At 53.6% G+C, this 22,896-nt stretch overlaps 1 protein-coding gene across 3 annotated transcripts in view; it reads right to left on the bottom strand.

The window, feature by feature from the left end:
* TRIM37 (tripartite motif containing 37) overlaps positions 1–22,896 on the bottom strand; it is a 1,106,152-nt gene that overhangs the window by 143,758 nt on the left and 939,498 nt on the right. For all 3 annotated transcript variants that reach the window (XM_085649381.1, XM_085649379.1, XM_085649380.1), the window contains exon 20: positions 2,650–2,781. In XM_085649381.1, the coding sequence (XP_085505507.1) occupies positions 2,650–2,781 (132 nt within the window). The remainder of the gene's footprint in view (positions 1–2,649; positions 2,782–22,896) is intronic.

A 22,896-nucleotide genomic window follows, 5' to 3' on the forward strand; every position in this document is an offset into this window, starting at 1 on the left:
AGAGTTTTGTAGTGTGCTTAGCTCCCTGACTCATAAAGAGCCAGGGTAGTCTTGTTATAAATAAATATCCTTTATTTTCATAACAACTTGTGTGGTGTCCTTTCACGTGGTGTTCAAGGGGTATATGTGATGGTAAACAGCTGGCTTAACACGCCCTCGAGTTTAGCCTAAAGACTGCTCGTATCCACGCTACTAGGATAGCTGGTCTATAAGGTTGACTTACAACCAATCATCAATAAGGATCGTTTGGAATGATACACAGTGATCACTAGAATAGTGAGCACTACATATCAGGCCAACTTCTCACAGGGTGCACGGCGCCCGCCTCCACCGCCACATGCGGAATATATGCTGGGTCATGCTGCCAGTAGTAGGTGTAGTGCGCCTGTGCACAGACATAGTAAAGATGGAAGTCTGGCGCTGCGAAGCCACCTTGATCATATGGAAGGGTAAGTGTCTCCCACTTAAGTCGAGGTATCCTACCGCCCCAGGCTAGTGTGATCAAAAGGGAGCGAAGCCTATCAAAAAAATGTCGCGTTAGGTGCACCGGGATGTTTAAAAAAAAAAAAAAGATATAAAAAGCGCGGAAGAACCACCATTTTCATCAATGCTATTCAATCCGCAAAGGACAGGGGCAACTTGATCCAACTATGCACCTGTCCCTCAAGCTGTGTGATTGCGGTGCCAAAGTTAGATTGTACGACAGTCTGCAGGTCCCTGTGTAGCCATATACCTAAATATTTTACAGTATCTGTACACCATGCTAGGGGATATTCCATGTGGAACTGTTGCGTACAGTCCGTGAGGGGCAGTACAGTCGATTTGGACCAGTTGATTCCCAGGCCTGAGAAGCGTTCACATCGGATATATTCTTGTATAAGCTGTGCAAGATTTCTTGCCGGCTCCCGGACATACAACACCATGTCGTCCGCATTCATGGAGACTGCAAGTGGGCGTTGCAAAAACCGCAAGGCCGTTTCAGCATGGCGCTGTCTTTGGATACAGGCTAAGGGCTCGAGCACAAGAGCAAATAACAGCGGTGACAGCGGATAGCCCTGCCGTGTGCCACGTTGGATAGGAATCTTTTCCGACAACTGCCCATTGATTATAACCCGAGCCACTGGATTGGTATACAATAACTTTATCCAATTGGCAAAAACAAATGGAACTCCCATGCGATGAAGGACCGAGATCATGTATGACCGGGATATCGAATCAAACGCTTTTGCAGCGTCGAGTAGCACTGCCACTGCCAGCAGCGTGGGCTCCAATACATGCATTACTGCGAAAATGGTGCGTAAATTATGTGATATAGATCGGGTGGGGACAAATCCTGATTGATCTGGGAGCACCATAACAGGAAGGAGTAGCTGTAGCCTGGTGGCAAACACTGGGTTTCGTATGCCTCCTCATATAGCTGAAGGAGACATGGGGCCAATTGGTCGACATATTCTTTATAAAATTTGGCTGGCAGCCCATTGGTACCTGCAGCTTTCCCATTGGGCAAAGCGGCTATAGCATCCCGCACTATGCCCAATGTGAGCAGGTGCATCAAAATGTCTTGTTGCCCCCGTGATAACCACACCAAAGCGATATCATCAAGATATTGTTCAAGCTCAGCAGCGTCAGTTGTGGGCCTGTGAGCATACATCCCGGCGTAATACTCCGTAAACGCATTAAGAATGGTCGGCGTGTCATAGTGTGTGCTATTAGTGACAGTGATCGCTTGTATTGTGTACACCCTAGCATGGGGCTCCAGTATACGGCTAGCCAGAGTTTTACCCGGTCGGCCGCCTTCTCCATAATAACGCGCTTTGTATCGGCGTGATAAGTGATTTATCTCTTGATCAGCTATTTGAATATGAGCTACTTCTTTGATTCTGTGCAATGCCCTTCGATACATAGCTTGCACTATGGATAGAGAGAAGCCAAGAACACAGGGGTCGATGTGAAAGATCATGTTAGTTAAATAACGCCCTATGTTCGTGTCAATAATACGAAGGCAAAAATACATTTCTATTTAGAAAATTAAAATGCAGCTCACGAGTCGAATTGCAAAACAGGTGCAATCTTGGACGGATGAGTCATCCGAAAGTGCATGTCTTAACTAATTTGATCACGCTTCCATATCAGCTTTTACTGCAAATAAAAGAAACAAGCCATAAACACAAGTGTATGGAAGGCCAAATACACAGGCTTTTGGAGGAGGGGGGGGGGGAAGGGTGGGAGATCAGTCACAGGGATCTGCCTGTGACATTCCTTGCAAAGTTTAAAACCTGTATGTTTCGGAGGTAATGTCCAAGCACACTGGAAATAATATTTGAAAGAGTGATCAAGGTAGCGATTGTTGGCGTGGAAAGGAAGTAACTGATGGCAGCGTGCTGGAGTGAAGCCTACAGAGGCACCGCGCAAGTCACAGCTGGCGTAGGCCATGCTGTTGCTGAAACATCTGCGCGACCTCCGATACACAGAGGCACTGATCAAGATTTTCCGGATTCAGTCAGATGCTTGGGGGGTACTCTAAATTACGGAATCTACAGTTAGAAGCAACTTTAAGAAAACGGTCCATTAATGCTTAATAGTCTTACTTCAGATTTAATGAAATTCAAAAGAACTTTTGAGAGTCACTGTTCTGTCATTCATGCTTACCAACAGATGAATTCTGGCAGTCGCCCTTGGCACCGTGGCTATTGTCTCCAGAGACCACAGCTCTTCGTAGAGAAAGACTGCTTGAACCTCCAGACCGACTGTGTTTGGGTGAATTGCCCTTCTTGCTCATGGCTGCAGAAGTAAAAGTTTCACATGTTTCCCTTTATGTTAAAATGAACATTTGTGCCATTTATGACTAACAAGCATAAAACACGTCTTGCATATGTAAAGCTCACTTTAACTGCATGCTTAGTGCAGCAAATATCAATGTATGTTCTCCAGGAGTAAGTTAAGCATATTCCGTATCAACCGAGGACAATTCCCCAAAAACTATCTCCAGCGAGAGAACTGTGTATAGTCAAAAATATAAAAGGATTAATTTGTTATACAGTAAGGTTTATGTGCACAGTACTAGACTTTCAGCTATGACTCCAGAGCAGAACAAGAACGAAGCTTATTCAATAACTTAACTTTTCCGGTTATTTTCTGAAAAATTTCTGAAAATGAAGGAACCAATGAATCTTTGCCTCAATGCAACTAAAACAATATTATACCAGATAACACTACCAGACCTATCAATCCTGAGAGTTTAAAAAAGAATTTCATATAGTAACAGCTAATCAAACTATAAATGAATAACTGCACTGAGACTCCTTTAAAAAACAAACTGTTCTTAATGGAACAAACCATACGTTTTACTGCAACACTTCAATGAATATTTCTACAAACAAGGTAGGAAACAATACATTAAACATCCTTTCCCGGGGGCGTGGCTTGGCAGGCAGGCATGGCGGACGTGCCTTAGCTCGGCTCCGTCCAGCCCACCGTTAAATATCCTTCCATTGATCCTGTTGCCCGACCCAGGACTCTCCCCTGTTGCGGTGGGGGTTCGAGGGCATTGGCGGCTGACTCCGGTGGCATCCTGGCATTTCTCGGGCCCGTGGGACGGCGCCGAGCGTGTGAGCGGAGCCTGGGCCTGTCGAGCCTCTGAAGCCGCGGTCTGGATTTGTTGCGGCGGCGGAGTGGATCGTCCCCGTCGGACGGAGCAGCGGAAGCGGAGGCCCGGAGCTGTGGACGGGGGCGGCGAGGGCTGGCTTAGGTGGACCCTGGTGGCGGAGTGCAAGGAGACCGGAGATCGGAGCTCCCTGGGAGTGGCCCTGGAAGACAGCGCGAGTGGCGGCCCAGCGGATACCCCGGCGGGGGTGCGGTGCCGCAGGAGTAGTGGTGAGTGGACATCGGCGGCGGACGTCTTCCTTTCCCCCCCCCACCCGCGAGGCGCATCCATCTCTCTGTGCCAGTCGCCGTCGGAGGGCCGGGGGTGGTGCGGGGGAGGGGGTCCATGGTGACGGCGCTGAGTATCACGGCTGGTGGGGCCGGGCCACAGATGGACTAGTTGGGCTGGGACCATAACGGGGACGCTGGACTGGTCTTGTCTTCCCCCCCTTCCGTTGGACGCCCTACTGGAGTGATTGGAGTGAGAGCCCAGGTGCTCGGCGGTCCTTTCGGCCCACGGCGGTCGGGGAAGGTTCTGCTGGTGGCGTGAGATGGCGGGGTAGCCGGCAGCGCGCTGCGGGCGGCGGACCCCTCTCCTGGGACTGCAGTGTGTTTTATCCTTTATTCGCTTCACTGGGGGCCTCCTTTCTGGACAGTGACTCGGGGCCTGGCAGACGTCTCTTGGTGCGCCTGGAGTGGGGGAAGCAGCCTCTTGGGCTTGACCGGGTCTCTGTGGCGGAAGCCCCCCGAGGGTGTGCCCAGGGGCGAGTGGTGAGGGACGGCCGCAACATGACCAGGGATAGAGTCGGCGGGGCGTCAGCCAAACAAGCGACTATTGACAAGTTCACGGGCCCGGCCGGGGGTGCGGCCTCGGCGTCCCCGGGCAACGCGGCCCTGCTGGTGGCCATTACCCAGTCCAGGGACATGCTGGACGCGAAGATTGGTGCGGTGGGCTCCGACGTGACACTGCTGCGACAGGACTTGCGGAACGCAGTGGCTCGCATCACAGAGGCAGAGACCAGGGTCTCGGGGGTGGAGGACGACGTGACGACCCTAAAGAAACAGATGGCGGCCCTGGAATCCTCCCATAAGAACTTAGTGGGCCGTGTTGAAGATGCGGAAGAGAGGGCTCGCCGCAATAACCTGCGCTTCGTAGGATTACCGGAAGGATGTGAAGGGACTAATATGGAGCGTTTCTTGACGGAGTGGCTGGTATCCTGGCTCCCCCCTGACACTCTTTCCAGCTGTTTCGTGGTGGAACGGGCGCATAGGGCGCAGGTCCAAAAACCGCCAGTGGGAGCCCGACCGCGACCGGCGATCGCCAGGGTCCTTAATTACCATGACAGAGATGTTATCCGCAGGCAGGCCAGGGCGAAGGAACCACTCCACTTCGAAAATTCTCGCATTCTTATTTTTCCGGACTATACGCGGTTGGTACAGCAGCGCCAATCCTTTCTGGCGGCTAAGGCTCGGCTGCGGAAACTCCAGCTCTCCTACGCCTTGTTGTACCCGGCTCGGTTGCGGGTGGTGTACAAATCCCAGACCTTGTTCTTTGATACGCCCGAGGAGGTGTTTAAATGGACGGATGAAACTGTGCAACTTCGTTGTCACACTCCCCCTGGCGGTGGATCCACCTCCTCGCATGATGGGACGTCTCGGCCTGGAGGTCGGCAGAGGGCTGGACGGGGCCGGCGGTCCAGGTCGCGCCGCCGCTACAAATCTGGTGGAGTGCAGCCTGGAGCTGGGGGAGCTGCTGGGCGTCCACCTTCCACTCCTTGATTGCTGCTGACGCATTGGCGGGGGACTTTATCATATTGCGAACCATTTGTCTTACTTGATGCTGTGTGTGTGGGGACGGGGGGGGGGGGGGGGGGGTCCTGGGTCGGGAAAATACGTAGCGGGCAGGTGCCGCAGTAGCGTTTTGCGGGCGGGGTAGTCACCTGCGACTAGTTGGTGGGGTTGAGTTGGGGATCCATTGGTGGGGGGTCGGGGATCCATGGTTGGGGTCTTGCGATGCTATCCACCGCGACAGATACTTCAGTGGTTTTGAGGTATGGGGTGAGGGGTTGGGGGGGGGTTGGCAATGTTGTTGGGGTTATGGGGTTTGTTAGACCGCGCACGCCTGTGGGAGCTGCCAGTGGACGGTGGCATTTATCTGCTTCTGGAGGGGGCTCATTGGCCTCCATTGACCGATCTGGCTGATACAATTACTAGGGTGGATGGGAGACCGGCGGTACTCCGAGTTCTGAGTTGGAACGTCCGTGGCCTGCTTGATAAGATTAAACGGGGGCGGTTCTGCAGTATGCCAAACGGGCGTCGGCGGATGTACTGTTTTTGCAAGAACCGCATCTCCTGGGTACTAAGGCTCCCTGCCTTCAAAGATACGGGTACCTGCAGGTCTTTCACTCTGGGTTCACTAGGGGTTCCCGAGGGGTGGCCATTCTCATTCATAAACGGGTCCGATATTCACACACACGCTTGTGGGCGGATACGCACGGGCGGTATGCTTTTGTGCAAGGAAAGATTGGGGCGGAAGTAGTGATCTTCGGAAGCATGTATGCCCCACCCCCCTTTTCATGGACCCTACCCGAAAAGATCATGAGTGTGTGGGCAGAGATGCCGTTGGCGGCAGGTATAGTGGGCGGCGATTGGAATGACGTTATGGTGGTGTCGCGGGACCGCAGTTGGGGGAGTGGTATGCAAGGCGATGATCGACCAACCAAGCTACGGGCGCTTGCCGAGGGCCTCAATTGGGTGGATGCATGGCGGCGGCTTAATGGGAATACACGGGCATATACCTATCTTTCTGCCGTTCATGGTTCGTTCTCTCGGTTGGACTACGTTTTCCTCTCGGGGGCCGCGGTGACACAGGGGTGGAGGCGGATATCCTCCCCCGTGGTTTGTCGGATCATTCCCCTGTATCGCTTCGTCTGCGGCTGGGGGGGGTCAGTGGGCAATTTCGCTGGCGCCTTTCGGGCTGGCATCTTCGGCAGGACGACTACTGCACCTGCATGACGGAGGCTCTGGATCTTTACTGGGCCCGGAACGTGGGCTCGGTGTTGGGAGTTGATATCCTATGGGAAGCTTGGAAACCTATGCTGCGGGGAGTTGACATCTCATAGTGCGTCGGCCCGCCGAGCGCGTGAAGCGGGATTGGTTCAGGCGGAGCGAGAGATTCGGGTGCTCGAGAGCAGTAGTCAGGGGGAATCAGGTGGGGCCACGCGGTGTCAGTTGTAATATGCCCAGCAAACATATGCCACGCTCCTGCTGGACGAGGCGAGGCAGGCGTGGTTAGCTACGAGAAGTCGGGTTTGTCAGTGGGGAGACAAATCGGGGACCATGCTTTACAGGCTGTGTCAGGGGCAGCATCATGCACAGACCCTCCCGGGGATCACAGATAGAGAGGGCCGGGTGCTGACTGACCCTGGCGCCTTAGCGGACAGCTTTGCGGCATACTATGCGGAGTTGTACGAACAGCGGGAGACCATAACCGGGGGGCTTGTGGATCGGTTCCTTGATGATCTTCCCCCCTAGAGCCCTTCCGGATGAGGCGCGCGCAGACTTGGACCACCCGCTCACGGTGGATGAGTTGGGGACGGCGCTGGGGAGCTTGTCCGTCGGGAAGGCCCCGGGCCCGAATGGGTTCCCGAGTGAGTTCTTCAGCAAATACTTTATGCAACTGGGGCCCCATTATCATGCGGTGGTGGAAGATGCTTGTGAGCGGGGGGTTTTGCCGGCCGACTGGCGCCATGCAGAGATCGTCGTATTCCACAAGCCAGGCCGTCCTCCTGAACAACATGCCTCTTATCGGCCGATTTCCCCTCTGAATGTGGAGGCGAAGATTCTGGCCAAGGCCCTGGCCAACCGTCTCCTGCCTTATATTCCTACCCTGGTCCACCCGGCCCAAGCCGGGTTTATGCCCCATAGGGCAACGCGCCACAACAGCCGGCGTGCACATGTGGCGATAGCTGCGGTCCAGCGGCGTGAGGCTCGGGCGGCTCTTCTGTTGGCCGACATAGATAGAGCTTTTGACTCTCTTAGTTGGCGCTATCTCTTTGCCTTGCTGCAACGGCTAAATCTGGGGCCGCGCTTCTTATCCTATTTAACACTTTTGTATACCGATCTTACAGCCTCGGTTCGGGTGGCGGGGGCGGCCTCGGCACGATTCCCGGTGAACCGGGGGACGCGACAGGGTTGCCCCCTGTCGCCATACCTATTTGCCCTGGCCATGGAGCCGCTGGCCGCTTGGGTCCGTATGGATGCGCAATACACGGGGTTTGAGTGGGAACATGGACTCTCGGATCGCATTGCCCTATATGCCGACGACGTGCAGGTCTTTGGGGAGACGTCCGGGCTATACATGAACCCGAGGAAATCCACCCTGTGGGTGCTGGGCGGTCGAGACGTACAGGGTGAGTAGACAGCGTCTCTGCGGATTGCGGCCGGAGGGCTGCAATATCTGGGGGTCTTTTTGACCGACGTACCGACGATCGCCTGGGAGCGCAATGTGGTGCCGGTGTGGGAGAAAGTATGTTGTGATGTTAAGCTCTAGGCGCGTATGCCTCTCACCATTTGTGGCCATTCTGCCATCTTTAAGATGGTGGCGCTGCCTCGACTTCTCTACCAGCTCCAAAACCACCCCTATGAGATTCCTCTCAGTTGGTTTCGGAAGGTCAATGCGGTGCTGAGTCACTTTCTGTGGGAAGGGGGCTTGGCCAGGGTGTCGCTGAAGGTTTGCTTTTTGTCCGTGTACGATGGGGGACTGGCTACCTCCGATATCTTATCCTATTATTACGCCTCCCATTTATTGGTCCTCAACGAATGGTGATATGGAGATAGGGGGGACCCGGCGTATGCGGTGGAGAGGCGCCTCATGGACCCACATACAGAACATACCCTACTCTACGCGACTGCGTTGCGGGAGGCACTGCCACCGGTCACTCAAGTGGTGTTTCGGGTGTGGAGCCGGGCTCTGCGTCATATTGGCTGGTGGGGTAGGCTTACCCGGGAGACCCCGTTGTGGCAGAACGGGCTCCTCCCCCCGTTGGCGACCCTCTCTGGGTTCAGGGACTGGGACAGAATTGGTATCTCTACGTTGGGATCCGTGGTTCAGGGCTGTGTGATGAAATCCTTTGAGGTCTTACAGCATGAGTATCAAATGCCACGGACGCAGTTCTTTAAATACCTCCAGCTGCGCCACGCCCTCGCCCCTAGACTGGAGGGTCTCCAATCCATCCCTGAATTCAGTCCCCTTGAGGCTCAGGTGTTTATGGGGGATCTCCAGGAGAAGAAAGTTTCTAAAATATATCGGTCCTTGGTGATTCATAGTGCCCCGTCCCTGCAGGGTCTGCGTGAACGGTGGGAGACGGATGTCGGGCCGTTGGACGAGACGGACTGGAGGGAGGCGCTGGCCTCCCCCCGTGAGGCTTGTATAGCGATCCGCCTGCGTCTCGTCCAATTTCGGTATTTGCACAGGACCTATTACACGCGACAGCGGCTGTGGCGGGCGGGTCTTATTGCCTCCCCGGACTGCCTTAGGTGTGGACGAGAGGTGGGGTCTTTGGTGCACACGGTCTGGCACTGCCCTGCAGTGTATCGGTTTTGGGGGAGAGTGTTAGGGTGCTTATCCGAAGTGTTGGGCTGGGATCTCCCTGTAGACCGCCGATTGGCGTTGCTCCATGTTATGGCTGATATTGGGGGCAATATTTATAAGCGCCACTTGCTGCTTCTGGGCCTAACGACAGCCAAGCGGGATTTAGCTGGAAGGCCCCGGTAGCTCCCTCTCTCAATGTTTGGAAACGGGGTCTGGATTTCAATATGGGTCTGGAGTTACTGATCTTTAGGGCGTGTGGGTGCCCTCGGAAACACTTCACGATTTGGAAGCGGTGGGCTGATTATAGGGGCATTTTCCTTGCACCGGTCCCTACGGATGGAGATTTGGGGCCTACTTGAATGCCAAGCGTGGTACTGCAGACTAACTGTATAGCGATGGTTCTGGTGGTGTCTGGCGGTGGTGCGGTCGGGGGGAGGGGGTTGGGCGTTGGGAAGGGAGGGGGGGGGTGTTTTCTTGATAGATGCTGTATGAATAGCTCTCCATTGTTCCTCTATATGACAAAATGTCAAGTGTTGTTGCTATTTACTATGTGGCAGTTCCCCTGGTTTGTCAGGGGCCTGCAGCCCTTGCCTTCTTGATTAATAAAAAGTGTTATTAAAAAAAAAAACATCCTTTCCCAATGCTATTTTTATATTTAAAAAAACAATAGATTTTTCTGGGAAAATATTAAATATTGACAAAACATGTAATAAACACCACAGTCATTTACAGCACAGAAACCACATCAAATTCACATCTGAAACTTTAAAGAACACAGGGGCAACTTCATTATAACTCCCTAAATCACCTGACAGGCCATCGTCGTTTTAAAAACATTTTTTAAATTTGTTTATTGAATTTTACAATCAGGAAAAACAGGACAAATAATACCAACTACAACAAAAGGAAGGAAACGATAAAAATCAATCACAGTGTGCATGTATAAAATTCCAGGAACATTCCTATGCTTAGTACACGATTTCACAAGGACAGGCCATCATCGTTAGGGTACCTGAAAGACAAACATGTTATTTACCTTTGGTAGCTCTCTTTCTTGTAGAGACTATCTAGCTAAAGACTCCTCACTTTTTGAATATTTCTCACGCGTCAGACTGGTTCCAAAAACTTTTCAGCAGTATCTCTACGCACTGGTAGGTTGCGCTGTATGGCTCCACAAGGTCATCGTCCCACTCCAGAAATGACGTAGGGAGCCTATATAGGCGCCTCTCCAGTGTTCTGTCAGTTGCTTTTGATGCTGTCCGTCGTGTTGTACATTTACCTTAACGCTGGGCTCCACAAGCAAATTTGTGTGACCAATGTGCAGATTTTCTCACCTTGGGATCTTATTAACGGATAGAAGCCAACCACAAAACAGGGAGGATAGAGGGTCAGTAAAGAATCTGTGGCTAGATAGAGTCTCTACCAGAAAGAGTTAGCAACGGTAAGTAACTTGTTCTTCTGATAGAGACCTTTAGCCACAGATTGCTCATCTTTTGAATAAATAACGGACAAGTTACTTATCTTCGATAACCCCATATCTTGTAGAGACTCGATCTAGCTGTAGATCATTATCTTAGAATTTACAAGGTTTCAGGCTGGGTACGGAAGGCTTTTGCTCGAGCAACACCCTTGTGCCCTGGTAGGTGGCGTCAGTTGGCTCCATGTGACGTCACTGGTCTCATCCACGCCAGAAGTGATGTCCATGTCACCTATATAGGCACCACCTTGGTGAGCTGACGTCAGTTACTTTTCATGACATTCCACACCAGGAGCGCAGAGCCATAAAGTGCACTGACAGTGGTGTGTTTAGAACTAGTGCCCTGAAAGGGAGCAGCTCTGACCCTAAAATCCTGTCCACAGTGTGGGGAGGATGGGCAGGTTAGTAAGGAACCTGCAGCTAGAGCATGCCTCTACCAGATAAGGCATTAGTAAAGGTAAGTAACTTATCCATCTGATAGAGACATCTAGCAGCAGATTCCTTACCTTAGAGTAGATGCCCAAGCAATACCATCCCCAGAGGAGGAACTGTGGACATGTTTAGATCAGAAAGTCCTGCAGGACAGAGCGGCCAAATAGGCAATCTCTGTGGACTTAACTGGCCAGGAAATAGTTCTTAGTGAACATGTGCAGTGATGCCCATGTTACTGCCTGAAAAACTTTAAGGACTAGAACACCATGTTGCAACGCTGTGGTTGCAGCCTCAGGTCACAGCCTCAGCGAAGGTGGAATGAGATCTTAAACTTCAGGAGTCCGTTTCTTGGCCAGAGCGTAGCAAATTTTGATGCAGAGGATGATCCATCGTGAAATAGCCTCTTCTGCATCGTACGACCTTTCTTTGATCCAACGTACCCCACGAAGAGTTGGTCGTCCACCCGGAACTCTTCAGTGCGGGCAAGGGAAGAATGACAACAGTCTCTTTTTTTGGTTCCAGACGGTGGAGTCGCTCCTCCTCTTTAAGAAGTGCAGAGGAGCATAAATAGTGGGCATGGTGACAAATTGCCCCACGTGGAATGGTGTCACTACTTTCGGTAAGAAAGACGCCCTTGTGCGAAGCACTAACTTATCAGGGATGATAGTCAGGTAAGGAGGCCTGGATGACAGAGCCTGCAATTCGCTCACCCTCCTGTCAGACGTTATTGCCACTAAAAAGGCTGTTTTGATGATAAGTAGCCAGGGGAGGCAGTTGTGCAGAGGTTCGAACAGAGCGCACATGAGAGTGGTGACAACTAATGTAAGGTCCCACTTAGGCATGATGAATGGGGCAGGTGGGAACACTAGCCCCTTAAGAAATCTATTATCACAAGGGGATTTAAATAAAGAGGGGTTGATCTGCCAGCCTCAAGAAGGCAGACAGGGTCTAAAGATACCCTTTAAGAGTGCCTAGAGCAGAGCCATGCTTGGCAAGGGTCAAAATAAAGAGAACAACTTGAGAGAGGGAAGCAGAAAGAGGATCAATAGACCTTTCTATACAATATTTTACAAATTATTGCCACAAGCAGGCATACATGGTCTTGGTAGAGGGATGCCTGGCTGCCAAAATAACATTGCAAAGGGCATGTCCATAAGTGAAGCCTGGACATCCCCAGAAAATCCAGAAGTTCTCAGTCAGGCGTGCCGTCAAACAGCCACGATCGAAGACATCGCTCTGCCCAGTGAGTCGGTGGTGTCAAGCCTGCAACGATTGGTGAACTTTGCTGCATCTTTCCAGTCTGATACTGCCCGGGAGAGAATGGCCGGGCCTCCTCCAGGACCGGAGGCAGCACTTGCACAACCGTTTCCCACAAAGAGTGGGTGCAATGGCCCAATAGGCATGCAGTGTTCATCGACCGCAAGGCTGGCGGAAGAAACAATTTTCTTTCCCCCAACTAAACAAGTTACTTACCTTTGGTAACGCTTTTTCTGGTGGATACAGTATCTGCCTGTGGATCCCTCACCTTGTGAATATCCCCTGCGCCAGCAACATTCGGAAACTTTTGTAGCAGTCCATGCCGATGAGGTCAAAGACGACGTCACAGAGGCACGACTCCGCTCGCGACTCCGCTGACGTCACCGGCTCCATAAGAAGACCTCGTCGGCATGATAACGTCAGTTCCGCCCTTTTTTCCGTGCCTTCGAGGCACACGGACGGACTGACAGCAATATATACACAGTACATAATATACAAGCAACACACACAGTGTGGAGAATAAATAGAAAGGCAAAAGAAACAACACAATGCCTTTGATAGTAACAAATACATATTGAAAAACCATCATATACAGAAGGTATACAAGGGTGGACAACGGGGAGGCGGGTGGGTCAGTGAGGAATCCACAGGCAGATACTGTATCCACCAGAAAAAGCGTTACCGAAGGTAAGTAACTTGTTCTTCTGATGGATAAATCTGCCAGTGGATTCCTCACCTTGTGAATAGATTCCCACAGCAGTCCCACTCCCGGAGGAGGGTGCCCACCCTTCTATACCAGAAAGTCCTGAAGGACGGAACAAGCAAAATATCCGTCCCTCCTCACCTCAGTGTCTAAGCAATAATGTTTTGCGAAAGTGTGGAGGGAGGCCCAAGTTGCCGCCCTACAAATGTCCTCCACAGGAACACCCCTAGACAAAGCAGAAGTGGAAGACTTAGCTCTAGTGGAATGAGCTCTTAAACCCTCTGGAGGTCCCTTACCGGCCAAAGAGTAGCATATCTTGATGCACAAGACAATCCATCTGGAAAGGCTGCGCTTGTGCACCGCTCTCCTTTTCCTGCAGCCAACAAAGCCCACGAAGAGCTGGTCATCAACTCGAAAGTCTTTTGTCCTGTCAAGGTAGGAGCTCACCGCCCTCTTAGGGTCTAAGCGGTGGAGTCTCTCCTCCTCCTTGGAAGGGTGAGGGGAGAGGATAGAAGGTAGGAAGGGTAATGGACTGCCCCAGATGGAAAGGAGTTACCACCTTAGGCAAAAATGCAGCCCTGGTCCTGAGTACCATTCTTTCAGCATGAATGGTCAAAAACGGGAGTTTTGAACTTAGAGCCTGAAGCTCACTTACCCTCCTTGCCGAAGTAATTGCAATGAGAAAAACTGTCTTAAATGACAACAGTCTCAAAGGACACTTGTGTAAGGGCTCGAAGGGAGAACCCATAAGATAAGTCAAGACAAGGTTTAAGTCCCATTGAGGCACAATAAAGGGAGTAGGAGGAAACCTGTTTGTAAGGCCCTTGAGAAATCGTAGAACAATAGGTGATTTGAATAATGACGGCTGATCTGGCAAGCAAAGGAAAGCCGACAAAGCCAATAAATATCCCTTAACAGTAGCCACAGCAAATCCTTGCTGAGCAAGAGAAAGGGCAAACTGCAGAATGTCAGATAAACGAGCCCTCAAAGGATCAACTGACTTCTCTACACACCACAGGACAAATTTAGACCACCTATAGGAATAGATAGATTAGGTGGAATGACGTCTGGCAGACAAAATTACATCTACCACATCAGGCGGGAGAGAAAAAGAATTCAGGTTGCCCCGTTCAATCTCCAGGCATGAAGGTGTAATCTCTGGAGGTGGGGGTGTAGAACCTGCCCCTCCGATTGCGAGAGGAGGTCTGCCCTCAGAGGGAGACGGAGCGGAAGGCACGAGGAGAGGTGGGGAAGATCTTTGTACCACACCCTTCTTGGCCAATCCGGGGCGATCAATATGACTTGGGCCCGGTCTTGGCGAATCTTTATTAGAACCAAAGGAATCAAGGGGATGGGAGGAAACGCGTAAAGGAGTTATGAGCTCCAACTCAACTGAAACGTGTCCCCCAACGCTCCCTGCATCGGATACTGGAGACTGCACAATGACGGGCAGTGAGCGTTCTTGTGAGTGGCAAACGGGTCCACCAGAGGAGTCCCCCACATCCGAAAGACATAACAAACCCCCTCCGGATTAAGCCTCCACTCGTGGTCGGCGGAGAACTGCCGACAGACTGTCCGCACGTACGTTCAGCACCCCAGCCAGATGATTTGCCATCAGACAAATCTGTTGGTCCTGAGCCCAGGACCATAGACGCAGGGCCTCTCTGCAGAGACAAAGAGACCCCACTCCTCCCTGCTTGTTGACATACCACATCGCGGTAGTGTTGTCCGTCAGGACTTGAACAGACTGACCGCGAAGGGAAGGGAGGAAGGCCTTGAGTGCCAAACGAATCGCCCGCAATTCCAGAAGGTTGATGTGAAGCAACCTTTCCTCTGGAGACCAAAGAACTTTGATCTCCAGATCCCCCAGATGCGCACCCCACCCTAAAGTGGATGCATCCGTTATTACTGTGGCCACCGATGGAGGAAGATGGAAGGGCTTTCCTTGAGAGAGATTGCCCTCCACGCTCCACCAAGACAGATCCGCTGCAGCTTCTCTGGAGATCCTTACAGACTCCCTGAGATCTCCTTTGTGCTGATACCACTGCCTGCGGAGGCACCACTGGAGCGCCCTCATGTGCCAGCGTGCATGGTTGACCAACAGAATGCAGGAAGCAAACAGACCGAGCAGGCGAAGGACCTTCAGGACGGGAACGACCGCTCCATTGCAAAATAAAGGAATCATTTCCTGTATGTCGAGAATCCTTTGAGGAGGGGGGAATTCTCGACACACAGTAGTGTCCAGTACCGCACCTATGAACAGGTTGCGCTGAGAGGGCACCAGGTGAGATTTGGGCACGTTTATAGAGAAACCCAATTTGAACAACAGCGGTGTTGTATCCTGCAGATGATGTAGCACCTTCTCTGGCAACTCCGCTTTGATCAGCCAGTCGTCCAGATAGGGGAAAACGGAAATCCCCGACCTTCTGAGATGGGCTGCCACCACTGCCATCACCTTCGTGAAGACTCGGGGTGCAGTAGTAAGACCAAACGGAAGGACCGCAAACTGATAATGTTGCGATCCTACCGTATACCGGAGATACTTCCTGTGCGACTTCAGGAAGGGGATGTGGAAATACGCATCCTGCAAGTCGATCGACACCATCCAGTCCTCCTGATTCAGCGCTTGAAGAACCTGCGCAAGGGTAAGCATCTTGAACTTCTCTTGCATCAGATAAAGATTCAAGATCCTGAGGTCCAATATCAGACGCAATCTGCCGTCCTTTTTCGGAATCAGGAAATACCGGGAGTAGCATCCCTGACCCCTCTCCTGCTCCGGAACCACCTCTATCGCACCTTTCTGTAGTAACTTCAGGACTTCCTCCAGTAGGAGAAGACGGTGGTTCTCTGAGCAAAGAACGTGTTACTTACCTTCGGTAACGATGTATCTGTAAGAAACATTAGTTAGTTAGATTCCTCACCTTAGAATATCCCCAGGCGTCAGACTGGATGCGGAAGATTTTTGTAGCAATACCCCTTGCGCGTCGCTAGGCGTCGTCTGCGGCTCCGCGTCCGTCGTTGGCGTCGTGCGCCGGAATGACGTCGGAGTACTAAGACGCCGCCCTCGCGCGCTGACGTCAGTTCTTGTACATAGCTTTCCGCGCCAGGAACGCAGAGCCATGCAAGAGACCAACACTGGTGCCAAAAAATCTAGGGCCCTGAAAAGGATAGCCTTAACCCTAGATGTCAGTTTGCAGAACGGGGAGGATGGGTGGGTCGGTGAGGAATCTAACTAACTAATGTTTCTTACAGATACATCGTTACCGAAGGTATTAACTTGTTCATCTGAAAGAAACACGTTAGTTAGATTCCTCACCTTAGAATAGATACCCAAGCAATACCAACCCCGGTGGTGGGTCTGCGAACCAAGATCACGCCAGAAAGTCCTGGAGGACAGAACGGCCAAAGAAGCCATCCCTCCGGACTTGGATGTCTAGGCAATAGTGCCTGCCAAACGTGTGCAGCGAAGCCCACGTCGCCGCCTGACAGATGTCCTGCAAAGGGACTCCCCGTCCCAAAGCAGTAGTAGCCGTTGTGGCCCAAGTAGAATGGGCTCGCAGCCCAACAGGAGGGACCTTTTTTGCCAAGGAATAACAGGTTTTTATACACAAAACGACCCACCGGGAGATGGTCCGTTTGTGCACAGCTTTCCCCTTCTTTGCACCCACGTAGCCAACGAAAAGCTGGTCGTCCACCCGGAACTGTTTTGTGCGGTCCAAATAGAAGGAGAGCGCACGTTTTGGGTCCAGACGGTGGAGCCGCTCTTCCTCTTTGGAAGGATGCGGAGGCGGAAAGAAGGTGGGCAAGGTGACAGATTGCCCAAGATGAAAGGGGGTCACCACTTTCGGTAGAAAGGAAGGACGAGGCCGAAGGACAACCTTGTCCGGATGAATAGATAGAAAAGGAGGCTTGGACGATAGAGCCTGGAGCTCACTCACCCGTCTAGCCGAGGTGATGGCTACCAGGAAAGCAGTCTTAAGAGTCAGAAGACGAAGAGGACAATTGTGAAGAGGCTCAAAGGGAGCGCACATCAGAAATGTTAGGACAAGATTCAAGTCCCACTGAGGCATTACGAAAGGGACAGGAGGGAACGTGTGAGTAATGCCTTTAAGAAAGCGTGACACTACAGGGGACTTGAAAAGAGAGGGCTGATCAGGAAGCCGTAAGAAGACAGATGGCAGCAAGATAACCTTTCAAGGTGCCCAGGGCAGAGCCCTGCTGGGCCAAAGACAGAAGAAAGAGGAGAACCTCAGAAAGAGGGGCGGAAAGGGGATCCACAGCCTTTGCTGTGCACCATTCCACAAATTTGTTCCACCGGCAAGCGTATACCATCTTTGTGGAGGGACGCCTGGCTGCCAGAATGATATCACAGACTTCAGGAGGCAAGTCAAATGGCATCAACTGCCGCCGCTCAATCTCCACGCATGGAGGTGGAGGCTGGACAGGTTCTGGTGGAGGACCGTCCCCTGCTGCTGCGACAGAAGATCCTCCCGAAGGGGCAGACGTATCGGAGGATCGGTCAACATACTGAGTAGCTCGGGATACCAGTACCTTCATGCCCAATCCGGAGCCACCAAGATGACTTGGGCCCGGTCGCGCCTGATCTTCTTCAGCACTCTGGGCAGAAGTGGTATAGGCGGAAAGGCGTACAACAGACCGCAACTCCACTCGCGATGAAAAGCGTCGCCGAGCGAGTGCCGCCTTGGAAATTCCGAAGCGCAGAACTGCTGACATTGCGCGTTCTCGTCGGTGGCGAATAGATCTAACCAAGGCTCTCCCCACTGCTGAAAGAGACCTTGCGCCACCTCGGAGTTCAGACGCCATTCGTGATCCATCATGCACCGGCGGCTGAGTTCGTCTGCTCTGGCGTTCAGAGAGCCCGCCAGATGTTGAACCACCAGGGTGATGCCCTGGTGTTCCAGCCATGTACAGAGGCGCAGAGCCTCCTGACAAAGGGTCCACGACCCCACCCCGCCCTGTTTGTTGCAATACCACATGGCGGTGGTGTTGTCCGTGAACACCTGCACGACACTTCCCCGGACAGAGGGAAGGAAGGCTTTCAGTGCAAGTTGGATCGCTCTCAGCTCCAACAAGTTGATGTGGAGGCGAGACTCCGCCGGAGACCAGAGGCCTCTGATCTCCGCCTCTCCCATATGGCCACCCCATCCCAGGAGGGACGCATCCGTCACTACAACATGCTGCGGTAGGGGTAGGGAGAGGCTCTTGCCCGTGACCCAATCGCGGTCCCTCCGAGATCAAGACATGTTCGGACAGGTTGCCGTGATGCCGGGCCCACTGAAACTTCAGGTCCCACTGGAGAGCCCGCATGCGCCGCCTGGTGTGATGCACTAGTAGGATGCAGGAGGCCATCAGCCCCAGAAGCCGCAACACTAGCCTGACCGAAACCCAGGATAGAGGCCGAAAAATGGGAATCAGGGCCTGTATATCCCGGACCCGCTGTTCCGTCGGATGAACCCGGACCTGCGCCGAATCGAGAACAGCTCCGATGAAGAGGAGCTTCTGAGAGGGGCTCAGGTGTGACTTCGGCACGTTGATGGAAAACCCCAGCAAATGCAGGAGATCCGCCGTAGTCTGGAGGTGGGAGACGACTGCCTGGGGCGAGCCCGCCTTCAACAACCAGTCGTCGAGATAGGGGAAGACTGGAACCCCTGATCTGCGCAGATGAGCTGCGACCACCGCCATCACTTTCGTGAACACCCAAGGGGCACTGGTAAGGCCGAAGGGGAGCACGGTGAACTGAAAGTGCTCCTGACCCACCGTGAACCGCAGGTAACGCCGGTGGGCCGGCAGGACGGGGATGTGGAAATATGCGTCCTGCAAGTCCAACGCTACCATCCAGTCTCCAGGGTCTAGGGCAGCTAGAACCTGAGCCAAAGTCAACATTTTGAACCGTTCCTTCCGGAGGAAGGCATTGACGTTCCGGAGGTCCAAGATAGGGCGTAGGCCCCCTTTGCCCTTCTTGGGAACCAGAAAGTAGTGGGAATAACAACCACGACCTACTTCTGGGCTCGGAACGCGCTCGACGGCCTCTTTGGCCAAGAGGGCCGAAACTTCCTCTCGCAGAAGATTCAAATGATCTTCCGAGATACGGTGGTGCTGTGGTGGCATGGCTGGAGGGGTCGTCTCTAAGGGGAGGGAGTAGCCCCTTCGGACGATTTGCAGCACCCACCTGTCCGAAGTGATGGTACACCAGTGGAGCAGGTGATGGCGAACTCGGCCCCCCCACTGGCGAGGAATGGGCCTGAAAGCTCGGACTAGGAAGGCTTTTAGGCGGATGCTGCCGGGGTGGATGTGGACTGACCGCGTTGTCCTCCAGTACCGCCTCGGCGGAAACCACGTCCGCGTGCAGGCTGGTTCTGCGGCCGGTGGCTAGGCGGACGTGAGGAGGTTCCCCTTCCTTGGCCACGAAAGGAGCGAAAAGCGGAAGTTTGTGGCCGCGGGGCCGAGAGGCCCAAGGACTTGGCCGTAGCCCGGGAGTCCTTGAAGCGAGCCAGCGCACTGTCCGCTTTCTCACCAAAAAGGCGAGTGCCATCAAAAGGCATGTCCATGAGAGTGCTCTGGACATCCCCTGAAAAGGACGTGGACCGTAGCCAGGCGTGACGTCGAAGCGCCACCGTGGTAGAAATCGCCCTACCCAGCGAGTCCGTAGTGTCGAGTCCACATCGGATAGCATGGCGCGCTGCATCCCTCCCATCGGCCAGAGCCGAGGAAAGCCGTGCCCGGGCCTCCTCCGGGCACAGCGGCAGCACGTCCTCCACCGTATCCCACAGAGAGTGGGAATAACGGTCCAAGAGACAGGTGGTGTTCAAAGACCGCAGGCCCAAACTGAGCGAGGAGAACAGCTTTTTACCGAACTGTTCCAGTCTCTTGGAATCCCGGTCCGGTGGAGCGGACGGGAAAGAGGATTGGGAGGTAGAGGCCTGGATAACCAGACTCTCGGGGGTGGGGTGTTGGGACAGAAAACTGGGGTCGCTCGGAGCAGGGCGGTGGCGCCTGGCAACGTTCCTATCCACAGGAGGGACTGTGGAGGGCTTGGACCAGGTGCCCTGAAGAACATCAATGAGGGCCTCATTGAACTGCAGCAGAGGCTCAGTGGAGCATGCGGCAGACTGAAGCACCTCAGTGAGGATGTTAGTCCTCACAGCCACGGCAGACAGCTCAAGCCCAAGGGCCGCAGCCACCTTGCGCAGCACCACAGAAAAAGCTGCACCCTCCTCCGAAGCCACAGTCGGAGGAGAGATGAATCCAGTGTCCGGTGAGGTATCCAAACCACTGGCCTCCCCCAGTTCATCTGCCCAGTCCTGTGCAAGTTGGCCCTGAAGGGCCAAAGGGTCCTCGGAGCCCTCCCAGTTGCCCCCGTCATCCGATTTCTGGTAAACAGGAGGAATGATCGGAGCCGGTCGATAGACATGATGTGTCTCTAGCGGCGTCGGATACGGCATCGGGCGGCGCCGCATCGGGACGGGACAGGGGCTGAACCGGGGATCGACATCGACCGGAGTCGGCGTCGGAGGTGGCACCGGAGTCGACGCCGGCGGAGGAGGTGTGACTAGGTCGACCGGCGTCGACGGGGCCCCAGGTTCAGGCCCCTCGGGGACCTGCGGCGTCGGGGCCGGAGCCTCCAACGGCGCCGGGGCCGGAGCCGCCGGCGCGCAAGGTCGCCCAGTCGAGTCCGCGGGGCCCAAGGCGCGCCAGCGGGCGTCGACGGCGGGCCAGGCTCCTCATGGCCGAGAGAAAGGCACTGACCTCTGCCGGCGTCGCGTCAATCCCAGGGACCGGCGGGTATGGGGACGTGCGCGACGCCTGCGGCTCCGGCGGAGCCGCAGGGGTGGAACCACCCTGACACTCGGCCGAGTCGCGCGACCGGCGAGGGGAGTCCGAAGAGCGGTGTCGCCTCTTGGACTTCTTGGAGCGCTTCGGCTTACCCGAAGACTTCGAGCCAGACAAGCGACGATGTCGAGTGCGGCTCCGCGACCGATCCTTGGACCTCCTCCTGGACCGGGATCGAGAGGGGCGCGGAGCCGAGTGGCGAAGCTCGAGAAGCTTGCGGGACCGCTCCCGTCTAGCTTTCGAGGTCAGGGCCATACAATCGGAGCACGACTCCGCGTCGTGGTCGAGGCCCAAGCAGTACAGGCACCGGCGGTGATGATCAGTCACCGACATCAGTCGGTGACAGTCGTCGCAGGCCTTGAAACCAGGCATCCTACCGGCACCAGAGTCGAGAAAGTGACCAAAAAGAGTCAAAAAAGTTAGTCAAAAAATGACTAAAGGGGTAGCTCTCCCGGATCGGCGCTTACTGGCGCGGAAAAAAGAAGAACTGACGTCAGTGCGCGAGGGCGGCGTCTAAGTACTCCGACGACGTCTTTCTGGCGCACGACGCCAACGACGGACGCGGAGCCGCAGACGATGCCTAGCGACGCGCAAGGGGTATTGCTACAAAAATCTTCCGGATCCAGTCTGACGCCTGGGGATATTCTAAGGTGAGGAATCTAACTAACGTGTTTCTTTCAGATCCCCTTGACAAGGAGGGTAATTTGGAGGGAATTCCCGAATGGGAAGAGCGTACCCATTTTCTACAAGATCTAGAACCCAAAGATCTGTAGTTACAGATTCCCAATCTTGTAGAAAATGGGTAAGCTGGCCCCCCACAGGACCAGCATGATCCAGAATGGCGGATCTAGGGCTGCTTTGCGGTGGAAGGAGGGGCTGAGGAGGAGGAGGACGAGGAGGAGGAGAGTTGACGGCCACGTGAGCGACCCCTGATTCTACCTCTGTACCCCTTATACAGAGAGCTCTGCTGTTGTTGCTGCTGTTGGGTCTGCCTGTAGGAACGAAAGGATGCCCTTCCGAAACCCCTGTATCTTTTAAATGATTCCCTTGACTTGGATTGAAGGCCCAAGGACTTAGCCGTAGCCTTGCGTTCCTTAAAACGTTCAAGAGCAGCATCTGCCTTTTTGCCAAATAGTCCAGAGCCATCAAATGACAAGTCCAACAACGTTGATTGCACATCGGGGGAAAACTCTGAAGACCTAAGCCACGCACCCCTCCTAGTGGCAATGGAAGACCCCATGATTCTTGCCACTGAATCCGCCGTGTCCAGTCCACTTTGTATCACCTGACGTGCTGCTGCCTGGGCATCCGTCAAGACCTCATTAAAGCCAACTCTACCCTCCTCAGATAGTTTTGGAGCCAGTTTCTTTGCAGAATCCATGAACGCATGAATATAGCGTCCCAAAAGGCAAGTGGCATTTGTAGATTTAAGGGCCATACTGGCCGATGAAAAGACCTTTTTGGCTGACTGATCTAGTTTTTTAGCCTCTCTGTCACTCGGGACCTGGGGAAACGCACCCTTAGATTTCCCTGAACAAGCAGCCTGAACCACCAGGCTCTCAGGCGACGGATGTGAAGTTAAAAACTCTGGGTCCCCTGGAGCTGCCCTATACCTCCTGGCAACTGTTTTAGAAACTGCGGGAGCAGAAAAAGGCTTACGCCACACCTCCATCACAGGATCTATAATGGCCTCATTGAAAGGCAACAATGGTTCTGAAACCATAGTAGGAGAATGCAGTACCTCTGTTAGAATGTTTGATTTGCTCATCAAGCACCCTTTGAGCCTCCCTCCTAGACCGGATTCGTGCAACCGGCGTCGGCGGCGCCGTGATCGAATCCGACGGCGCCGGTGCTGGCGTCGAACGTGGATCCACAGGAGCAGCCGGCGTCGAACGTGGTCGAGTTGGCACTGGTGAAGAAGGAAGCGGCGTCGATGTCCTC

The sequence above is a fragment of the Triturus cristatus genome, chromosome 3_2 (assembly GCF_964204655.1).
Source record: "Triturus cristatus chromosome 3_2, aTriCri1.1, whole genome shotgun sequence".
Classification (NCBI taxonomy): domain Eukaryota; kingdom Metazoa; phylum Chordata; class Amphibia; order Caudata; family Salamandridae; genus Triturus; species Triturus cristatus.